Genomic DNA, 18,326 nt, shown 5'->3' with positions numbered 1-18,326 from the left:
CTCTGAAAAGTTTTCTATTCCAGTTTTGTGACAAAATTGTCCATACCCAAAGAGATGTCTGGCTTTTCCTCAATGACCTACTTTACCTGATGGGAGTGCCTCTTTTGTTATTATTACTGGGATTACTCCACCTGATAAATAGTCTGAGGGGAAAATGTGGTAATATCATAAAGACCAGCTGTATAATTTAGGGTGGGGACTTTGGAAGGGCTATGTGTCTTCTAAACTTGAGAATTGGACTTAACCTTTATGGTTTGATTAATTCCAGGCAGTCAAATCATATTCAGTGGGCAAAGAATAACCTTTCAGGTCTGGAAAGCTGGCTCAGTGGGTATCTTAATTAGTTTTTTGTCAACTTGGCACAAGTTCATCTGGGAAGAGGGAACCTCTACAGAGAAAATGCCTCCATGAGACTGGTTTATAGGCAAGTCTGTGGTGCATTTTCTTGACTAATGATTGATGTGGGTGGGCCTGACTCACAGGACAGCAGGCTGAGCAAGTACGAGGAGCACTCCTTGCCAGTCTCTGCTTCAGTTCCTGCCTTGAGTTCCTGGTCTGACGTCCCTCAGTGATGGACTGTGATGTGGCACTGGCTGTAAGCTGAAATCAACTTTGCTCATGGTCTTTTTATCACAGCAGTAGAAACTAACTGAGCCAACAGGTAGAAGAGCTTGCTGCCATGCTTCACCTTCTGAGGCTAGTTCCCAGGATCCACATGGTAGAAGGGGAAACAGAGTTACATCACAAGAAAGTCTGGAAGGACACACAGTAAAGCAACTGTGCTTTTCTCTACAAAGTGAAAGAATTTTGTGTTTAATCTTTTATAGGCATATTTTGTTTCCGTAATTGGAAAAAGACAATACCATTGGAAAATAAATCTTTCCAGTCACATTTATGCTATGCAAAGTAATCTCATCAAATATGAATGAATAAAAAAAAAATGGATATAGCCAGGCAGTGAGAGCACACCTTTAATCCCAGCACCTGGGAGGCAGAGGCAGGTGAATCTCTGAGTTTGAGTCCAGCCTGGTCTACAGAGTGAGTTCCAGGACAGGCTCCAAAGCTACATAGAGAAACCCTTTCTCAAAATAAACACAAAAAGATACAAATCTTTAGCTCACAAAATATTCAATCTTTGGTAAACACATACCTGTCAATAGCGATTTACCCCAAGAAAAAGAAAAAAGGAAATGGGGAACAAGAGAGGACATGCAAGCAACTCACAGACAAGCTGTTTTACCCACATCTGATGAGCAGAAATTTGAAACTGTATTACATAAAACACTTCAGGGTTAGGAGCTGAGAGGGAGGCACAGGACTTCTTCCTCCTTCCTTCTGAGACAGGCTTTGCTATATACTAAACAGGGAGGGCTTCAACTCCTGATCCTTCTGCCTTAGCCTCCCAAGTGTTGACATGTAGGTGTTACCATGCCTAGTTTACCCCTCTCCCAAGTATATCTGTTTTTGTTTGAAATATTTAATTTAAAATATTCTTATAGATTTATGATGTCAACAGAAAATTATTAGAGACTCAGACACCTAAATGAAGTAAAACGAAAGACTAATATGAAAAGGATAAAGTGAATTATGCCATAGAAAAAAAAACTTTTAATTTTGTGTACACATACACTCATGCCGGAGGTCAGGTGATGACCTCTGTGTTTTCCCACAGGTGCCTTCCACTCTCTGAGAGAAGATCTCTTTCAGCCAGCAAATATAAGTTGCTAATATGCTAGAAGTGGTCAGCAGATATCCATTAAGTATCTACTCTTTTTTTTTGACATGGTTTCTCTGTGTAGCCCTGAAACACAGGTAGACCAGGCTGGCCTTGAATCCAGAGAGGTCTATGCCTCTGCCTCCTAAGTGCTTGGATTAAAGGTGTGCACCATCACAGCCTAGCACCAAGAATCTAAACATGGGGTTGGGATGTGGCTCAGTGGTAGAGCGCTTGCCTAGCAAGCGCAAGGCCCTGGGTTTGGTCCTCAGCTCTGGAAGGGGAAAAAAAAAATCTAAACATAAAGGTGAGGGTGGGGTGGTACATGCCTTTACTCCCAGCACTCAGGAAGCAGAGGCAGGCAGATCTCTGAATTCTAGGTCAGCCTGGTCTACAGAGTGAGGGACAGCCAGGGCTACAAAAACAAAACAAAACAAAACAAAACCCTGCCTCAAAAAAAAAAAATCTATATAAGTTTTATGCTCAGAGCAATTAACAAAAGCAAAATGAAAATTCTGTCCTCCTGGGGTTTCCATGCTAGTCACATTCTAGTAGAACTACCTCAAAGCAGCTAACTCTGCAGTGTAATGAGCACCACAGGCAGGGTGGTGAGACACCTGTTCCCAGCAAGGGGTAAGGACAGGAGCACAGCATGAATGGGGTTCTTTATTTTCATAGTTCCTATACTTCTACGCGTGTGTTTTAAACACAAAGAAGTTATAATTCTGATATAACATAATGGGAGAAGGCGCTGTGGCAGCGGGACTTCACTGTGAGAGGGATAGGTGGGTGCCCATACCTCCATATTCCAGTTATGCTGCTCCAAAGCAAGGCGACACTGCTCCATGGATTCTATGCCAGTCAGGTCCTGAAAGGAAGGGGAAGCACAAGGTCACTATGGGACTGGGGCTGAGTTGGTAGAGTGCTTGTCTAGTTCAGTATGCACAAGGGCCCTGGGTTCCATCTCCTGCACTGCATAAACCAGGCATGGCAACACATGCACGGATTAGCAACTGGGGGTGTAGGAAAAAGGGTCATTGTTGGCCACAGGAGACGCTGCTGAGGTAGCTCATTGAGTCATGTGCTTTCCTTGCACATACAAGGACCTGAGGCTAACCCCTAGAGCCTGTGCAAACCCGACCACGGAGGACACACAGAGCCTCTCTACAGTGAGTATAAGTGGCTTTCCAGGTTCCTTTCTAACTACTTCCTCCGGGTCCACTCCGCATCAAACCTAACAGTTCATACGCACATCACAGGCCTGAAAATCAGACAGTGCTAGACCATCCAACACAGTACAAAAGCCACATCCTCCCTCCATTCAGAGGCCTTTCATTCAACAAATGCTTACTGCATGGTACTATACAAAGATGAGTTCAGGTACTCTCTACTGTCAAGAGATTCCTAACCGCTGGCAACCACAGAGACAGTGATATTATCTCAACCCGACTGTTAAGTCAAAACAAAGTTTCTTGTCTTGATTGTGTACTCTGTACCCAAGGACAAGATTTTACTTCTGTACACTTTATTGTGTACTTTATGTACAATGTTTAACCTGGATTAGATAATCTCTCCAGACTTTTTTCTAACAATTATTTTTGTGTATATGAGTGTTTTGCCTGTATTTCCTGCAATACGTGTGTAGCTGTGTCCTTGGAGGCCAGAAAAGGGTGTAGGATCCCCTAGAACTGGAGCCATCATGTGGGTGCTGGGAATCTAACTTGGGTCCTCTGGGAAAGCAGACAGTGCTTTTAACCTCTGAGTCACCTCTCCAGTCCCCTTTCCAAATGTAACAAACAAAACTCCAAATTTTCATTTCTTCCCTTTTCACCTTTTTGTTGTTTGGTTTTTTCGAGACAGGGTTTCCCTGTGTAGCTTTGCGCCTTTCCTGGACTCACTTAGTAGCCCAGGCTGGCCTCGAACTCACAGAGATTCACCTTTATTTTTTAAGACAAATCTCAATGGACCCTGACACTCCCAGACTGTGAGGCTCTAGTGCTGCGGTACAGGAGTATGCCGTCACCTCTGGCTTTGAGTGTGGAGTCAAGTCTGAACTCAGAGCCTCACACTTATGCAGCAGGCACTGTAACCAGCTGAATCGTCTCTCCATCACAGTCTGAAATACTGTAAACCAGTGATACTGGCCTAGGAAGTTATATCTGAGGACAGCCTGGGATACCTAACAAGAGCCTCTCTCCTTCTCTTCCTCCTTCTCTCTGTCTCTGTCTCTCTCTGTCTCTCTGTCTGTCTCTCTCTGTCTCTCTCTCTCTTTCTCTCTCTCTCACACACACACACACACACACACACACACACACACACACACACAATCTTAAACATATTTTTCCCTTGGGCAGAATCAATGGTTCAAAATAGTTAAGTATGTTTTCTTTTTACCGGGCATGGTGGTGCATGCCTTTAATCCCAGCACTTGGGAGGCAGAGGCAGGTAGATCTCTGTGAGTTCAAGGCCAGCCTGGTCTACAAAGTGAAATCTGCTTCAAATAATAATGATAATGATAACAATAAATTGTAGTATATATATTGTGTGTACACACGAATGATCTTTTCTTTTTGAGACATAGTTTCTCTGTGTAGTACTGGCTGTCCTGGATCTCAGAGATCTGCCTGTCTCTGCCTCCCAAGTATTGGGATTAAAGATGTATGCAACCATGCCAGGCTCAAATGAGATATTTCAAAATATATGTCATTATAGTTAACTGTGATGAATATACATTAAGACTATTAAACAGGAAACACTGAGCATAGGGAACATGGGGATTTTATGTATTATCAGTGTAAGTTCATGTAAATCTAAATGTATTATAAAATGAAAAGTTATTGTAAAAGGCGCCGGGCACTGGTGGTGCACGCCTTTAATCCCAGCACTCGGGAGGCAGAGTCAGGCAGATCTCTGTGAGTTCGAAGCCAGCTGGACTACAAAGTGAGTTCCAGGAAAGGCGCAAATCTACACAGAGAAACCCTGTCTCAAAAAACAAAAAACAAAACAACAACAACAACAACAAAAAAAGTAAAAGGCAGGCAATGTAGGTCAGTGGTAGAATACTACCTTAGCATGCACAAGACCCTGGATCATCCTAGGATGAACTTTCAGGCTGGCAAACAGAAGCAGGCAGAGCAGGGTCATCTAAGGACAGTGTTTCTCAGTATTACCCACCTATAAGAATCACTTTTTGAGGGGCTGAAGAGATGGTTTAGAGGTTAAGAGCATTGGCTATTTTTCCAGAAGACCCCGGTTCAATTCCCAGCACCCACATGGCAGCTCACAACTGTCTGTAACTCCAGTTCCAGGGGGCCTGACACTCTCACACAGACAATGCATGCAGGTAAAACACCAATGCACATTTAAAAAGAAAAAAAAAAAAAAAAAAAAAAAAAAAAGGAAGCACTTTTTGTATTATGCTAGGGAATGAAACTCAAGAAACAAAGGCCATGCCGCTGAACCACACTCCCAACACTTAAGAAGACTTAAAATAACCTACACATGCCTAGACCTCCCACTCCAAGCAGTTTAATCAGATTCTCTGAAGGTGGTATAGTGGTGCACACCTTTGATCTCAGCACTTGAGAGGCAAAGGCAGGTGGATTTCTGTGAATTCAATGCCAGGCTGGTCTACAGAGCAAGTTCCAGGACACTGAGACCTGTTTCAGGGAGGAAAAACAAAAACAAACAAACCAAACAAAACCAAACAATAACAAAACAGTAGGAGAAATGGCTCAGAGGTTAAGAGCACCGGCTGCTCTTCCAGAGGTCTTGAGTTCAAGTCCCAGCATCCACATGGTGGTTCACAACCATCTATAATGAGATCTGGTGCCCTCTTCTGGCCTGCAGGCATACGTGCAGACAGAACACTGAATATATAATAAATAAATAAATCTTTAAAACAAACAAACAAACAAAAAAAAACAGTAGTATTCAGTATTCTCTCTAGGCAAATTCAGGGCCAGTCTAGGCTACTGGGAGAATTCCAGGACAACTTTAGCTACACTGTGACCTGGTCACAAACATCTTCATCATCAGCTCTTAACCTGTGGGTCGAGGACCCCTTTGGGGGTCAAATGATCCTTTCACAAAGAGTTGCCTAAGACCACCAGAAAACACAATATATTTACATTGCAATTCCAAACAGCAGCAAAATTATAGTTATGAAGTAGCAACAAAAGTAATTTTATGGTTGGGGGTCCCCACAACATGAAGAACCATATTAAAGGGCTGAAGCTTTAAGAAGGCTGAGAACCAGACCTTGATGAGCTTTTTCACTTTTTCCCCCTTAGTAATACGCACATTTTAAAACCTTGGTAGACACCCCAAAGCCAGTATAAAGCTGTCATAAAAACGATCTCAGTTACACTAAGCTGGTTACCAGTGTAAGTCAAAAGCTACCTTATTTCCATCTCATGTTGACATGTATTTTCCAATGCCAGAGGGGAGAGGAGTTTCCTAGAACAGACCCCACTGGCTTTGATGCCACATGTATTATCTCAGCAGAAACATATTAGCTATCACACAACTTAAGGAGAGATACATTGTGTCTCACAGTTCCATGGTGCAGTCCATCATGGCAGGGAAGTAGAGGGCAGGATGTCAAGCAGCTGGTCACATGGCACGCACTACCAGGAAGCAGAGAGGGTGAGCACTTAGGCTCACCTATTATCCTTCTCCTTTTTATCCAGCCCAGGACCCCAGCTCATGAAATGGTGCTGCTCACCTTCAGGGTAGGCTTTCCTACCTCAATTAACCTAATCTAGATAAACCCTCACAGACAAGCCCAGAAATTTGATTCCACCATGATTCTAAATCTCATCAAGTTGACAATCAAAATGAACCATCACAGAAGTAAGTAACGCTAGACTCAATAACCTCAGAAATTTTCAGTTCTTTTCACAGTAAATTTATTTGAAGTCAACAGATTATAGATTTTTGCTTCTGTGCATGTTTCTCTGTATATATATGCTGTTTGTGTGATGGACAGAAGAGGGTGTCCGATGCCCTGGAAGGAGGCTACAAATGGCTGTGAACTTCCCAACATGGGTGCTAGGAACCAAACTCAGGTTCTCTGGAAGAGAAGCAAGTGCCCTTAACCCCCGAACCATTCCTCCAGCCCAGGTTATCCTTTTTGTTTTTAAATCAATTTTTTTTAGAGTGTTAGGGGTTGAATCCAGGGCCTCACATAGGCTCAGCACATCCCTAGCCCTGTGTGCCAGTGTCATTCCTTATCATACACTAGGGAATGAGTGACTTCACCTGGTGGTGGCGGCAATGGAAGTAGCGGGTAGAAGCAGGCAGATCTCTGAGTTCCAGGCCAACCTGATCTACAGAGTGAGTTCCAGGGCAGCCAGGACTAGAGACAGAGAAACCTTGTCACAAACAAATGCCAGGAAATGGTGGTGCACACCTTTAATCCCAGCACTCAGGAGGCAGGTGGATCTCTGTGAGTTCGAGGCCAGCCTGGTCTACAGAGCGAGATCCAGGAAAGGCGCAAAGCAAAACCCTGTCTCGAACCCCCCCCCAAAAAAAAGGGAGAGAGAGAGACCCTGTCTCAAAAAAACAAAACCAAAAAATAACAAAGAAAAAGGAAAGAAAATTAAATTAATGACTCTTATTCTACTCTGACAGCTTTTCCCCCTATTCTCATTTTCTCTCTCTGCTTACATGTAGGCAGGCACGCGCGCGCACGTGTGTGTGTGTTTGTGTGTGTGTGTGTGTGCGCGTGCGCATGCCTGTGGGGGCCACAGAATGACCCTAGATATTTTCCTCAGAGGCCACTCAATTTAATTATTTGGTTGGTTTTGGTTTTTTGAAATGGGGTGCTAGGATTAAAGGCATGCACCACCACTGTCAGACTTTTCCTCGTTCCTTATGCATCATTCTTATGAGTTTTGTTTCTACTGTGTCAGAGACTATTTTGGCTATCTTCAACACGTTGAGTGATTCTATGAGGAAAATATTACCATCAGGCCATGCCCACCATGAGTTAAGACCTGTGTATGAAGTCAGTGAACTGGTTTGCTTACATGCAGACCCACTGACATCGGATGCGACTTGAGACAACTCGGGAAGAACTGGAACAATCTGGAACAAAGGCTAAGTTCACCTAAGGCTCCTTCCCTCTAATCTCTTGCCATAATGTAGGAAATTGTTGCCACCCCCTCAGGCAGGCCCATCTGAGTATGTCTTACTCCTTCACTTCTCAGACAGAACTTCCTGCCATGAATTGACCTCCTGATGATTGAGGAGCTGCACTCAGATACAGTAATTGACACAAAAGTATAAGTGATGACAACATCAAAGAAAGACGGGCAATATTTATTTTTGGGGACAAAATATCCTGGAGTGCCAATCGACGGCAAGTACTATGTACAGGGACATGAGGAGAGTGTGTGAAGTACTTTCCTCCATCTAGCCCTGTTCTAACTTCCATCTACTCAGAAGCTAAAGGGATGCTGATCACTTGAAAAACAAATACTGAATTATTATGAATGCTGATCTAGCTCTTAGGAGAATATAACTCAAGGAGGAAACCACAACAGGCTGGGTGTGTAACCATTTAACCAGGTGTCTTAATGAACTATTTGGATATGGATTGGGAAACCAGGGTCTACTCACCTGCCTTTCCTAAGTGTCTCACTTTCCACATCTCAAGTGTTTGTAATAACATACTCATTAAACACCTAAGTGCTCCATGTTCCAATTGGCTTGCTGAGATTTATATTTTAAGTTATTACCAGAGTAAAACTTGGCAAACAAAACAACAATTAAAAAACCAAAAAAAAAAAAAAAAAAAAAAAAAAGGAAACCCACCAGGCGGTGGCGCACGCCTGTAATCTCAGCACTCGGCAAGGCAGATCTCTGTGAGTTCGAGGCCAGCCTGGTCTACAGAGCTAGTTCAGGGCAGGCTCCAAAGCTACAGAGAAACCCTGTCTCGAAAAACCAAAAAAAAAAAAAAAAAAAAGAAAAAGAAAAAGAAAAAAAAGAAAAAAACCAAAACCCAAACCAGTAACCTTTGTTTTTCCTTCCCACCAGATAGGGCAGGTTTGCTTACTCTGGAGAAAAATGGAAATTAAAGTCCATTCAGAAAGTGATGACTACCAGGCTTTGAGTTTTAACTAAAGCTCTTAGAGACCTTCACTGTTTACATTTAATTCTCATCAGTTCCCACCTACTAAACACCTACACTGGGTAATAAGCAACTGTGTGTCTAAAAACCCTCATTTTTAACAACAAGAAAGCCGCTGGGCAGTGGTGGCACACACCTTTAATCCCAATACTCAGGAGGCAGAGACAGGCTGATCTCTGTGAGTTGGAGCCACGCTGGTCTACAGAGTGAGTTTAAGGATACCCAGGACTGTTCCACAGAGAAACCATGTCTCAAAAATAAAAAAACAAAAAACAAAAATCAAACAAACAAACAAACAAGAAGGAAAGCCAAGTATCCCAAGGGTACACTGCCTGGCCAGTAATACTCGGTAACAGTGAAAGCTAGAACAACTTCCAAAGTCCAGGTTCTCTTAAGCAACAATGCCTCCCATTATTGGATACTCATGTTTGAAAACAAGCTCCCAATTCTTAATTTAGAAAATTTGAATGTTTATTGAAAATACGATAATTTGGCTGCACGGTGGTGTTGTTGCATGCCTTTAATCTCAGCACAGGCAGAGGGAGGTGGATCTCTGAGTTCAAGGCCAGCTTGTTCTATAGAACAAGTTCCAGGACAAAGAAACCTTGAAGAAAAAGAAAAGAGATAAACAAAGGAGAGAAAGAGAGAAAGAAACAAAAGAAATTTTTCTTCTTTTTGCCCAGAATCAATAAATATGTTTATATAATTTTACTCAATTACCAAATGGTTTGCAATTAACTAAGACTAGAAAATGTGGGGCTGACACCACCGACACCACCCCCACCCCACCACCCCACCCCCACCCCCACCCCCAAGGGGGGAAAAAATGTGGGGCTGGGCAGTTAGCTCAGCAGTTAAGAACATCTGTTCTTAGCCAGGCGGTGGTGGTGCAGGCCTTTAATCCCAGCACTCGGGAGGCAGAGCCAGGCGGATCTCTGTGAGTTCAAGGACAGGTGCAAAGCTATATGGTGGCTGACAACAACCAGAACTGCCGTTCCAGAGAATTCAATGCCTTCTTCTGATCTATGCAGGCACAAGGCACACATATGGCTCACACAAACATTCAGTCAAAACATTCATACACATAAAATAGGTTTAAAATTATTAAGGAGAAAATGCTGCAAGCTTATAGATTCTCCAGGTGACTTTGGCTGGCCTGGAGCTCCCTCTGTAAACCAGACTGGCCTCAAACTCACAGAGACTAGCCCATCTTGGCTTCAGAAATAAAGTACTTTAAAACGCTTTGAAATCTGAAATCTGTTTTTAAAAAGAAAGAAAAAATTTTTTTTTTTTTTTTTTTTTTTTTTGGTTTTTCGAGACAGGGTTTCTCTGTGTAGCTTTGTGCCTTTCCTGGAACTCGCTCTGTAGACCAGGCTGACCTCGAACTCACAAAGATCCGCCTGGCTCTGCCTCCTGAGTGCTGGGATTAAAGGTGTGCGCTACCACCGCACGGCAAGAAAGAAAATTTAATCTACAACTTTACATAGGAGAAAATCCACCCCCACCCCACCCCACTCCCGCCCCCTTCCCTACACTTTTTTGGTTTTGTTTAGTCTTTTTCAGAGACAGGGTTTCTCTGTGTAGCTCCAGCTGTTCTGGAACTTGCTCTGTAGACCAGGCTGGCCTTGAACTCAGATATCCGCCTGCCTGTCTCCTCAGTGCTGGGACTAAAGGCTTTCGCAACTACAGTCCAGCTGAAAAATCTTTTTTAAGAAGAACACCATTAGCCAGTCATGATGGCACACACCTTTAATCTCAGAGCTCAGGAGACAGGCAGGCAGATCTTTTGAATTCTAGGCCAGCTATGGTAATACAGTGAGCCTGTATCTCAAAAGTTAAAAAAAAAAAAAAAAAAAAGCCAAAACAAAACAAAACAAAAAATCACCATTAACAGTCCTTGAAGTTTTTTTGTTTTGTTTTGTTTTGTTTTTTCTTTTTCTAAGAATCAGATTGGAAATCACTGGTTAGCACTTTAGATGTTAAGTCAAATGCCAAATGTCAATCAAGAGACGACTATATATATTTGTAGTGGCTTCTTAAATATTTTATATTTCATTGTATCCAAATGTTTCACAGATAAATATTTTAATCTACTTAAAAATGTTACATGTGGGGTCTGGAGAGATGGCTCAGCAGTTGAGAGCACTGTCTGCTCTTCCAGAGGACCCAGGTTCAATTCCCAGCACCCACAAGGCAGCTCACACCTGTCTGTAACTCCAGTTTCAGAGGATCTGACATCCTCACACAGACATACATGCAGGCAAAACACCAATAAGCATAAAATAAAAACAATTAGAAAAAAAAACCCTAAAATTCTAGGAATATTGCTCAGTCAGTGTTTGCTTAGCATGTATACCTCACTCACGCACATGCATGCACCCATGTTTCCAGAAATAAATCCACACCACTCTTCTCTTCAAACTAGGTGGAATAAGCTGAACTCGTTGAGAAAGTCTGGGGACGCTGGAGTCCTCAACACTTCCCACCACTTCACCACTCACTAGATTGGTCATCGTAGGCATCTGTTTTAGGTTCAGAGTTTTAGATCATCTCAGTAGTTCAACAATGATGACAAAGTGTATCATAAAGGTATTTGTAAAGTATTGGGAGCTGAACCTGAACTTGCTTTAAATGTAAAGCACTACAGTAAATTTTGGGGAAAGTCAAATGAAATTGTATTTCACTAAATTCTGACACTGGTATCCTTTCATTGGAGGTAGTTCACCAACATGAAGAGCAAAAGCACCGTGACCATATTCCTCTAAAGGTGAGTCTTTTTTTGTTTTTGTTTTTCGAGACAGGGTTTTTCCGTGTACTTTTGGTGTCTGTCCTGGATCTTGCTTTGTAGACCAGGCTGGCCTCGAACTCACAGAGATCCGCCTGGCTCTGCCTCCCGAGTGCTGGGATTAAAAGCTCGCACCATCAGCGCCCAGCCTTAAGTGAGTCTTCTGCTCAGAATCAAAAGTATTCCCAGAGCCAGCCCTCCCTACTTTCAATCTCCCCTTCTGCAAAAATATGCTTCTATATGTTTCAAAATAAGCTTTTAAATTTTAAGCGGAAGAAAAAAAAATGGGGAGAAAATTTTATTTTTTAAGTATACAGGCGTTTTGCAATGCCCACAAAGGCAATAAGAGGTTTTCAAATCCCTAGGCACTAGGGTTACAGAAAGTTGTAAGGTACCTTATGGGTGCTGGAAATTAAACCCAGGTCCTCTGGAAGGCAGTGTTTTTCTTAACCACTAAGTTATCTCTCCAGATCCCAAACATTAACATTTAATAATGAATACTTTGAATCCGAATGTTGGGTTTGACTCTATACATGTGAAAACATCAGGTACACATTTGTGTTATTTACCTTCCTGTTGCTGACACCAAACACCAGACAAAAACTAGGGAGGAGTTTAATGCTGCTAATGTCTGAAGGGACACAGTCCACGACGGCAGCAAAGAAGTCACACTGCATCTGCAGTCAAGAGAAAGACAAACTGATGTGCAGCTGGCTTCCTCTCTCTTCATTCAGCCTGGGACCCATCCTATGAGCCTTTCTTTCTCAGTTAGAAACGGCCTCATAGATACACTTTGAGGTTTGTTTCCTAGGTGATCCCAAATCTAGTCAAACTGCTAATAAACAGTAAGACCCACAAGTCTATCCAAACACATCACTTTAATTAACATTCCACTTCAGTCCCTACAGTTTCATGTTCACCTCTAATGCAAAATGCACTCAGGAGGCTGGAGAGACAGCTCAATAGTTAAAAGCACTTACTGCTCTTGCAGAGGACCTGAGCTCCATTACCAATCATCTGTAACTTGTTTCCAGAGGAGCCAATGTCTTCTTCAAACCTCCAAGGGCACCAGGTACACACATGGTATACAGACTATACATGCAGGCAAAATGCCCATATAACAAATATTTTTTAAAATTACATAATAAATTTAACTCAGCTGTAAAAGCCTTCCAACTCAGTTGGGAGTGGTGGTGCACACCTTTAATCCCAGCATTCAGGAGGCAGATACAGGTGGATCTCTGTGAGTCTTGAGGTTAGCCTGATCTACAAAGTGAATTCCAGGAAAGCCAGGGCTTTTACAGAGAGAAACTCTGTCTTGAAAAAACAAAAACCCACAAAGAAAAAATCCTCCAAATCTTAACAGTTTTAACACTGTTCAAAAATCAAGAGTCCAAATTCTATTGTGAGACACTGGGCAATCTCTCTCTCTCTCTCTTTTTAAATTTATTTATTTTTATATTGTGTGCATTGGTGTTTTGCCTGCACATATGTCTGTGTGAGGGTGTCAGGTCCCCTGGAACTGTAGTTACAGACAGTTGTGAGCTGCCATGAGTGTGTGCTGGGAATTGAACCTGGGTCCTCTGGAAGAGCAGCCAGTGCTCTTATACCACTAAGCATCTCTCCAGTCCCCAGATAATCTCTTAACTGTGAGTCACCCTACAATAAAAAAAGAAAAGTTGTATTTCCAATATACAATGTCACAGGAAAAAAAATTCATTCAAAAAGGGAAAAATGGAGTCTCAAGAAAGAATTATTAGGCCAAAGCAAGATCCAAACAAATCCTGCATCTCTATGTCTAGTATCTGGATCTCTTGGTCTGGGCTCCAATGGGCCTGTATACCCACCTCTCTAGTTCCGCAGCTGCAACACACATGGCCCCTCATTTGGGCCTGCCACACTCTTCCTGCAGCTTTCCTTGGCAGATGTCCACAGTACTGCCATCTCCAGCATCCTGAGGTCCATCTTCCAAGCTGACTAGGTCTTAAGGAGCCCAGCCCTTGAACTCATCTTCTTACCTTCACCTCCCATGTACTGAGATTACGGGTGTGTGTGTTTCTTTCATGTTCTCTTATCCTTCCACGGAATGCCATAAAATGACAAAATGCACAGGCTCTTGACAGTACAGATTTTTCAAGCTTGGACTTCTCAGCCCCTAGGACTGGAAGAAACAAATCTTTGTTCTTTATAAATTACCCATCTTGGGTATTCTGTCATAGGAGAACAAAATGCACCAATACGAGGTGGGTTCTCATCCTTCACTTTCCTAACTGAAACTTTCCTTTTCCCTGTGGACACCCCTCCTTGAAGCCTTCCTCCCACATTTTCTCTACCCTGTGGATGTGGAAATGAGACAACTGTCATCTTTGTTATTCTCCTCTCTCTTTACGAGTCTACCTTCAGGAAGAGGTGATAAGGAACTTACTAGTGGGATCAGAACCAGGTTGGACTCTGCTGCATTTCTGTCTTAAGCTGCCACACCGGCTCAGGTGGCTCGGTGGTGGAGCACTTGTCCGACACAGTGGAAGCCCCTGGTTGGAGGAAAAAAACACCACCAAAGCATACAAACCCAAACCTGCCACATGGTTATTTCCAACAACCCTACTTGTCTGCAGTTCAAAACAAATTAATAGGAGCCAAAAAGGTGGTGCCCGTGCCAGGAGAGCTCGGGAACAGAGCTAGACTTCCAGGTCAAATCTCAATTAACCAACAACAGAACTTATTTGTTTATTTGGAACCTTGGTCAAAGTAAATTCAATACTGTTCAAGAAATATCAGATTACACTTTTGTTTTGTTTTTTGTGTTTCTGAGACAGGGTTTCTCTATGTCGTTTTGGTGCCTGTCCTGGATCTCACTCTATAGACCAGGCTGGCCTTGAACTCACAGAGATCCCCCCTGGCTTGGCCTCCCAAGTGCTTGGATTAAAGGCATGCACCACCACCACCCGGCCACTTTTAAATCTCAAGGTGTAATCAGATGTAAGGCACTGGGCTAACCTCTAACCCTGCAACCACCGCCCCCCCACGCAAAAAAGAAAAAATATACCAAACATGTACATGTAAACTTTTTTGGCTCATTATTTCTTAAACAATACAACTATTTCTGTAACATTTATTACTATACTATAAAGCATACAGGAAGATGTATTTAGATTATATACAAACACAAACATTTTATATAAGGAATCTGAGCACCTTTAGAATTTGGTATCAGTGGGAACTCTCGAAACCAATTCACATCAGATACTAATGGTCACCTGCCTATAACTAACTCCTCCACTGACCTCTGGACAGAGATAAGCTATTCACTTCTGGGTCAAATCACAGTTCTCATCACACAATAACTACAAAGCCCTTCACAATCTAGAAACTTCTACCCAAGTGAGAAATCCCCTTAAATGAAAGCCCTTCTTCTAAATTCCTGAACTTCCCCAGCATGCTAAACACCCAATGACCGTCATGTTTCATTCGCTGACTTTGGCCTGTCTCCCTACTAGAATGGGAGTCTCATCAGTGGAAGACCTGTGCTGATTGTACTACTGTATCCAGTGCTACAACTATAGCTGAGTTGACTGAGAATGGGATAAGTCTCTATGTACAAGGACATACACTGCAGCATTATTTGTGGTAACCAAACCAAACCAAACAAAAAAAAAAAGAAAACATGTTTGTCCATAAACGTCACGGTGGTGCACACTGCACTGGGAGGCAGTGGCAGGTGGCTCCTCTTAAGTCCAGGCCAGCCTGGTCTACATAGCAAGTTCCAGGTCAGCCACTTACTATGTAACATGGGGAGACATTGTCTCAAATTGATTAATTAAAAATAATGCTTAACATTCAGATATTTAATATTTGCCAATACTTCAGCTATATTAACATTTAAACATCAAAGCAACCTTGTGAGATGGATAATATTATTAGTCCACAGAGACAAATTAAATGATAACTTGCCCAGAGCTGAAAGTTAGTAACTGGAGAAGGCAGAATTCGAATCCAGACAGCCTTATTCCAGAATCAGTCTTCACAAGCAAGCATTTACACACTGCTGCCTTTCACAGTTCACACATGTCCCTGTAAGAGAAAGACGTTCTTTTGCCCAATGAGAATGGGAACTATAACCAGTCAATTAACTGAAAGCCCCCTGAAGGAATCAAACATCCCATACATTGTTGTACTTCATCTTAACAAGCACACACATCCAGGCAGCAATCTTCTGATGAATAGGAACAAGCCCACTGGAATGCTTGGATTTTTCTAGCAAAAGCATATTGTATTTATTTTAAGGAGAATGCAACCTTAAACATTTGCCAGTCAAGAAGTGTATAATCCCTTATCTCAGGCACTTTCCTCAAGTCATTTAGTTAGCTTACCTAAGACTGCCTACTTGAACACCAATTTTCTCCAGTAACTTATCGCTTAGAACCTTTCCAAAGCATTTAAGCTAATTTCATAGAAGCTGTTAAAACAGTTTTTGTAAGTATTTTACTCATTCATATAATATTTAATTAAATTTCTATGACAAACATCAGTACACAGTGGTTCAGAGCAAATATAAATGTTGACTCTTGTCAACTGACAATTCAAGGAGAAGGCTACATGTAGTCCAGTGGGCTAAGGTTCCTGCCACATAAGCCTGACGTTTAACCCCTAAAACCCATGTAAGGGTAGGAGAGAAAGTTATCCTGTGATTTCCATTACGTATCACGGCATAAATAACAATAATGAAGGCTACAAAAGAGAAATTAAGCGAGCACATTTTTAAAGACCACACTTGAGCTTGGGAGACAGTGTCACAGTTGAAGCACTACCGCACAAGTGAGGTCTGGAGCCTCAGAAACCATGCAAACGCCAGGTGGGTACAGAGGCCACTTGAATCCTAGCCCTGGAAAGAATAGATGAGGACTCCCAGAGCAAAACAGCTAGCAAGAGCAGCCTCATGATCAAGCTCTGGGTTTCCCTGAGAGACCTGCAGCAATGGTCAGGTAGAAGAGCAACTGACCATGATTCACAGTATTAGTCTCAGACCTCCACACGCACACACAGACACATACACGCACACAAATAGAAGAAATAAACAAATAAATGAATAAATAAATAAATGAGCAAAGCCCACCAGGGGCTGGAGAAGTGGCTTAGCTGTAAGGAGCACTTGTTCTTACAGAAGACCCGGACTTGATTCGAAGCATCCACAATTATCTATCACTCCAGTTCCAAAATACACGATTCAGAAATGCATGTAGGCAAAACATTCACACACACAAAGAGAAATTTAAAAAGATCTAAAAAACATTTAAAAAAAATAGATTAAAAACTAGACCTCAGAAAAGAGAGGCTATCTCTTATACTCAGTGAGGTGAAGATTAAGGTAAGAGGTCTTCTAAATTAAGCATTTGTACATATAGAAGGAAAAGGTACATAAAGACACACAACAATCCCAATGTTTATTTGATGACATATTGTCTAGGATATTTTATACACTGTTTGGTAGGGTTTTTTGTTTGTTTGTCTGTTTGTTTGAAGTAACAATAAGTCAAGTTTGGGAGGCAAAGGCAGACAGATGGCTCCAAGTTCAAGGTCAGCTTGGGTGCCAGACAGGGCTCTATTGTGAGACCCAGTCTCAAAAACAAAAGGTTCATACCTTTAATCCCAGCACTCAGGGAGACAGAGGCAGGTAGATCTTTGTGAGTTCGAGGCCAGACTGGTCTACAGAGTGAGTTCCAGGACAGCCAGGGCAACACAGAGAAGCCCTATCTTGAAAAAACGAAAACCAAAATAAAACAAAACAAAAAACAAACCAACCAAACAGCAAGTCAAATGTGGTGGTGCATGCCTATAATCTCAGCTCATTGCATGCAGGCAGAGGCAGGAGAATTTTTTCAAAGATCATCTGGACTATACTGTGAGACCTGCCCCAAAAGAAAGAAAACAGGGGGTAAGAGTTGGGTGAAGGTGGGTTAAACAAAACTAAGGATGCATGAAAAACTCTTATGGAAACTAACTAGTTTGTAAGCAAACTAAAAAAAAAATTAAAGGGGGAGGGAAACAGAGGAGATGGTTTCTCTCTTGCAGAGACCCAAAATTCAGTTCCCAACAACCAGCTCACAACAGAGGTGCCAGATCCCTGGAACTGGAGTTGCAGGCAGTTTTTTTGTTGCCCATCATAACTAGATGGTAAGATCCTATTGCTGAATCCACAGCACACTTTGATTAAAGGACACCGAGAAATAAAACTGGAACTTGGTCAGAAAACACACTCCTTGGTGGCTAGCTTCCATAGTGCCAGAAGATGCTATGCAGGCCACTGGGGGGTGGTCTTAACTCAGTACAGAACTTTATGTGCTACAATACTAATTTGCCAGGCCAGGTGTGACCACTGATGCAGTAGAGGCTTGATTGTTTAAAGGTAACCAACTACTTCCTAACTACATTTGAGACTTCCTTCACAGGAGTAAAGTCACGCCTGGTACCATAAGCCTAGTCAAAGCCTGGTTCAGATCACTGGCTCTAGCAGGGAATTTAGTACTGTTGTTCTGCTGAATGGCATGCTGTCCAACTGCCTTCTAAATGTTTACGTTTATATCCATAGATCAGTGCAACTCTCAGCGTTGACCAGGGAAGCTTCTTTCTGAAATGGGCAGCAGTTAATACAGAGACCCATAACTGTCAAAGGGCTGAGAATAATTGGCTATTGA

At 42.3% G+C, this 18,326-nt stretch overlaps 1 protein-coding gene across 3 annotated transcripts in view; it reads right to left on the bottom strand.

Moving 5' to 3' along the window:
* Window positions 1–18,326, bottom strand: part of Faf2 (Fas associated factor family member 2) — a 41,497-nt gene that overhangs the window by 19,630 nt on the left and 3,541 nt on the right. For 2 of the 3 annotated variants that reach the window (XM_036188195.1, XM_036188196.1), the window contains exon 2: window positions 2,514–2,582. In XM_036188195.1, the coding sequence (XP_036044088.1) occupies window positions 2,514–2,582 (69 nt within the window). Of the gene's footprint in view, window positions 1–2,513; window positions 2,583–15,585; window positions 15,656–18,326 lie in introns of those variants that run through there. The other variant, XM_036188197.1, reaches the window with a different exon arrangement.

This window comes from Onychomys torridus, chromosome 5 (assembly GCF_903995425.1).
Source record: "Onychomys torridus chromosome 5, mOncTor1.1, whole genome shotgun sequence".
In the NCBI taxonomy this organism is placed as follows: domain Eukaryota; kingdom Metazoa; phylum Chordata; class Mammalia; order Rodentia; family Cricetidae; genus Onychomys; species Onychomys torridus.
Note: the sequence above shows the minus strand (reverse complement) of the source record. Positions and strands in the feature narration are given on the sequence as shown.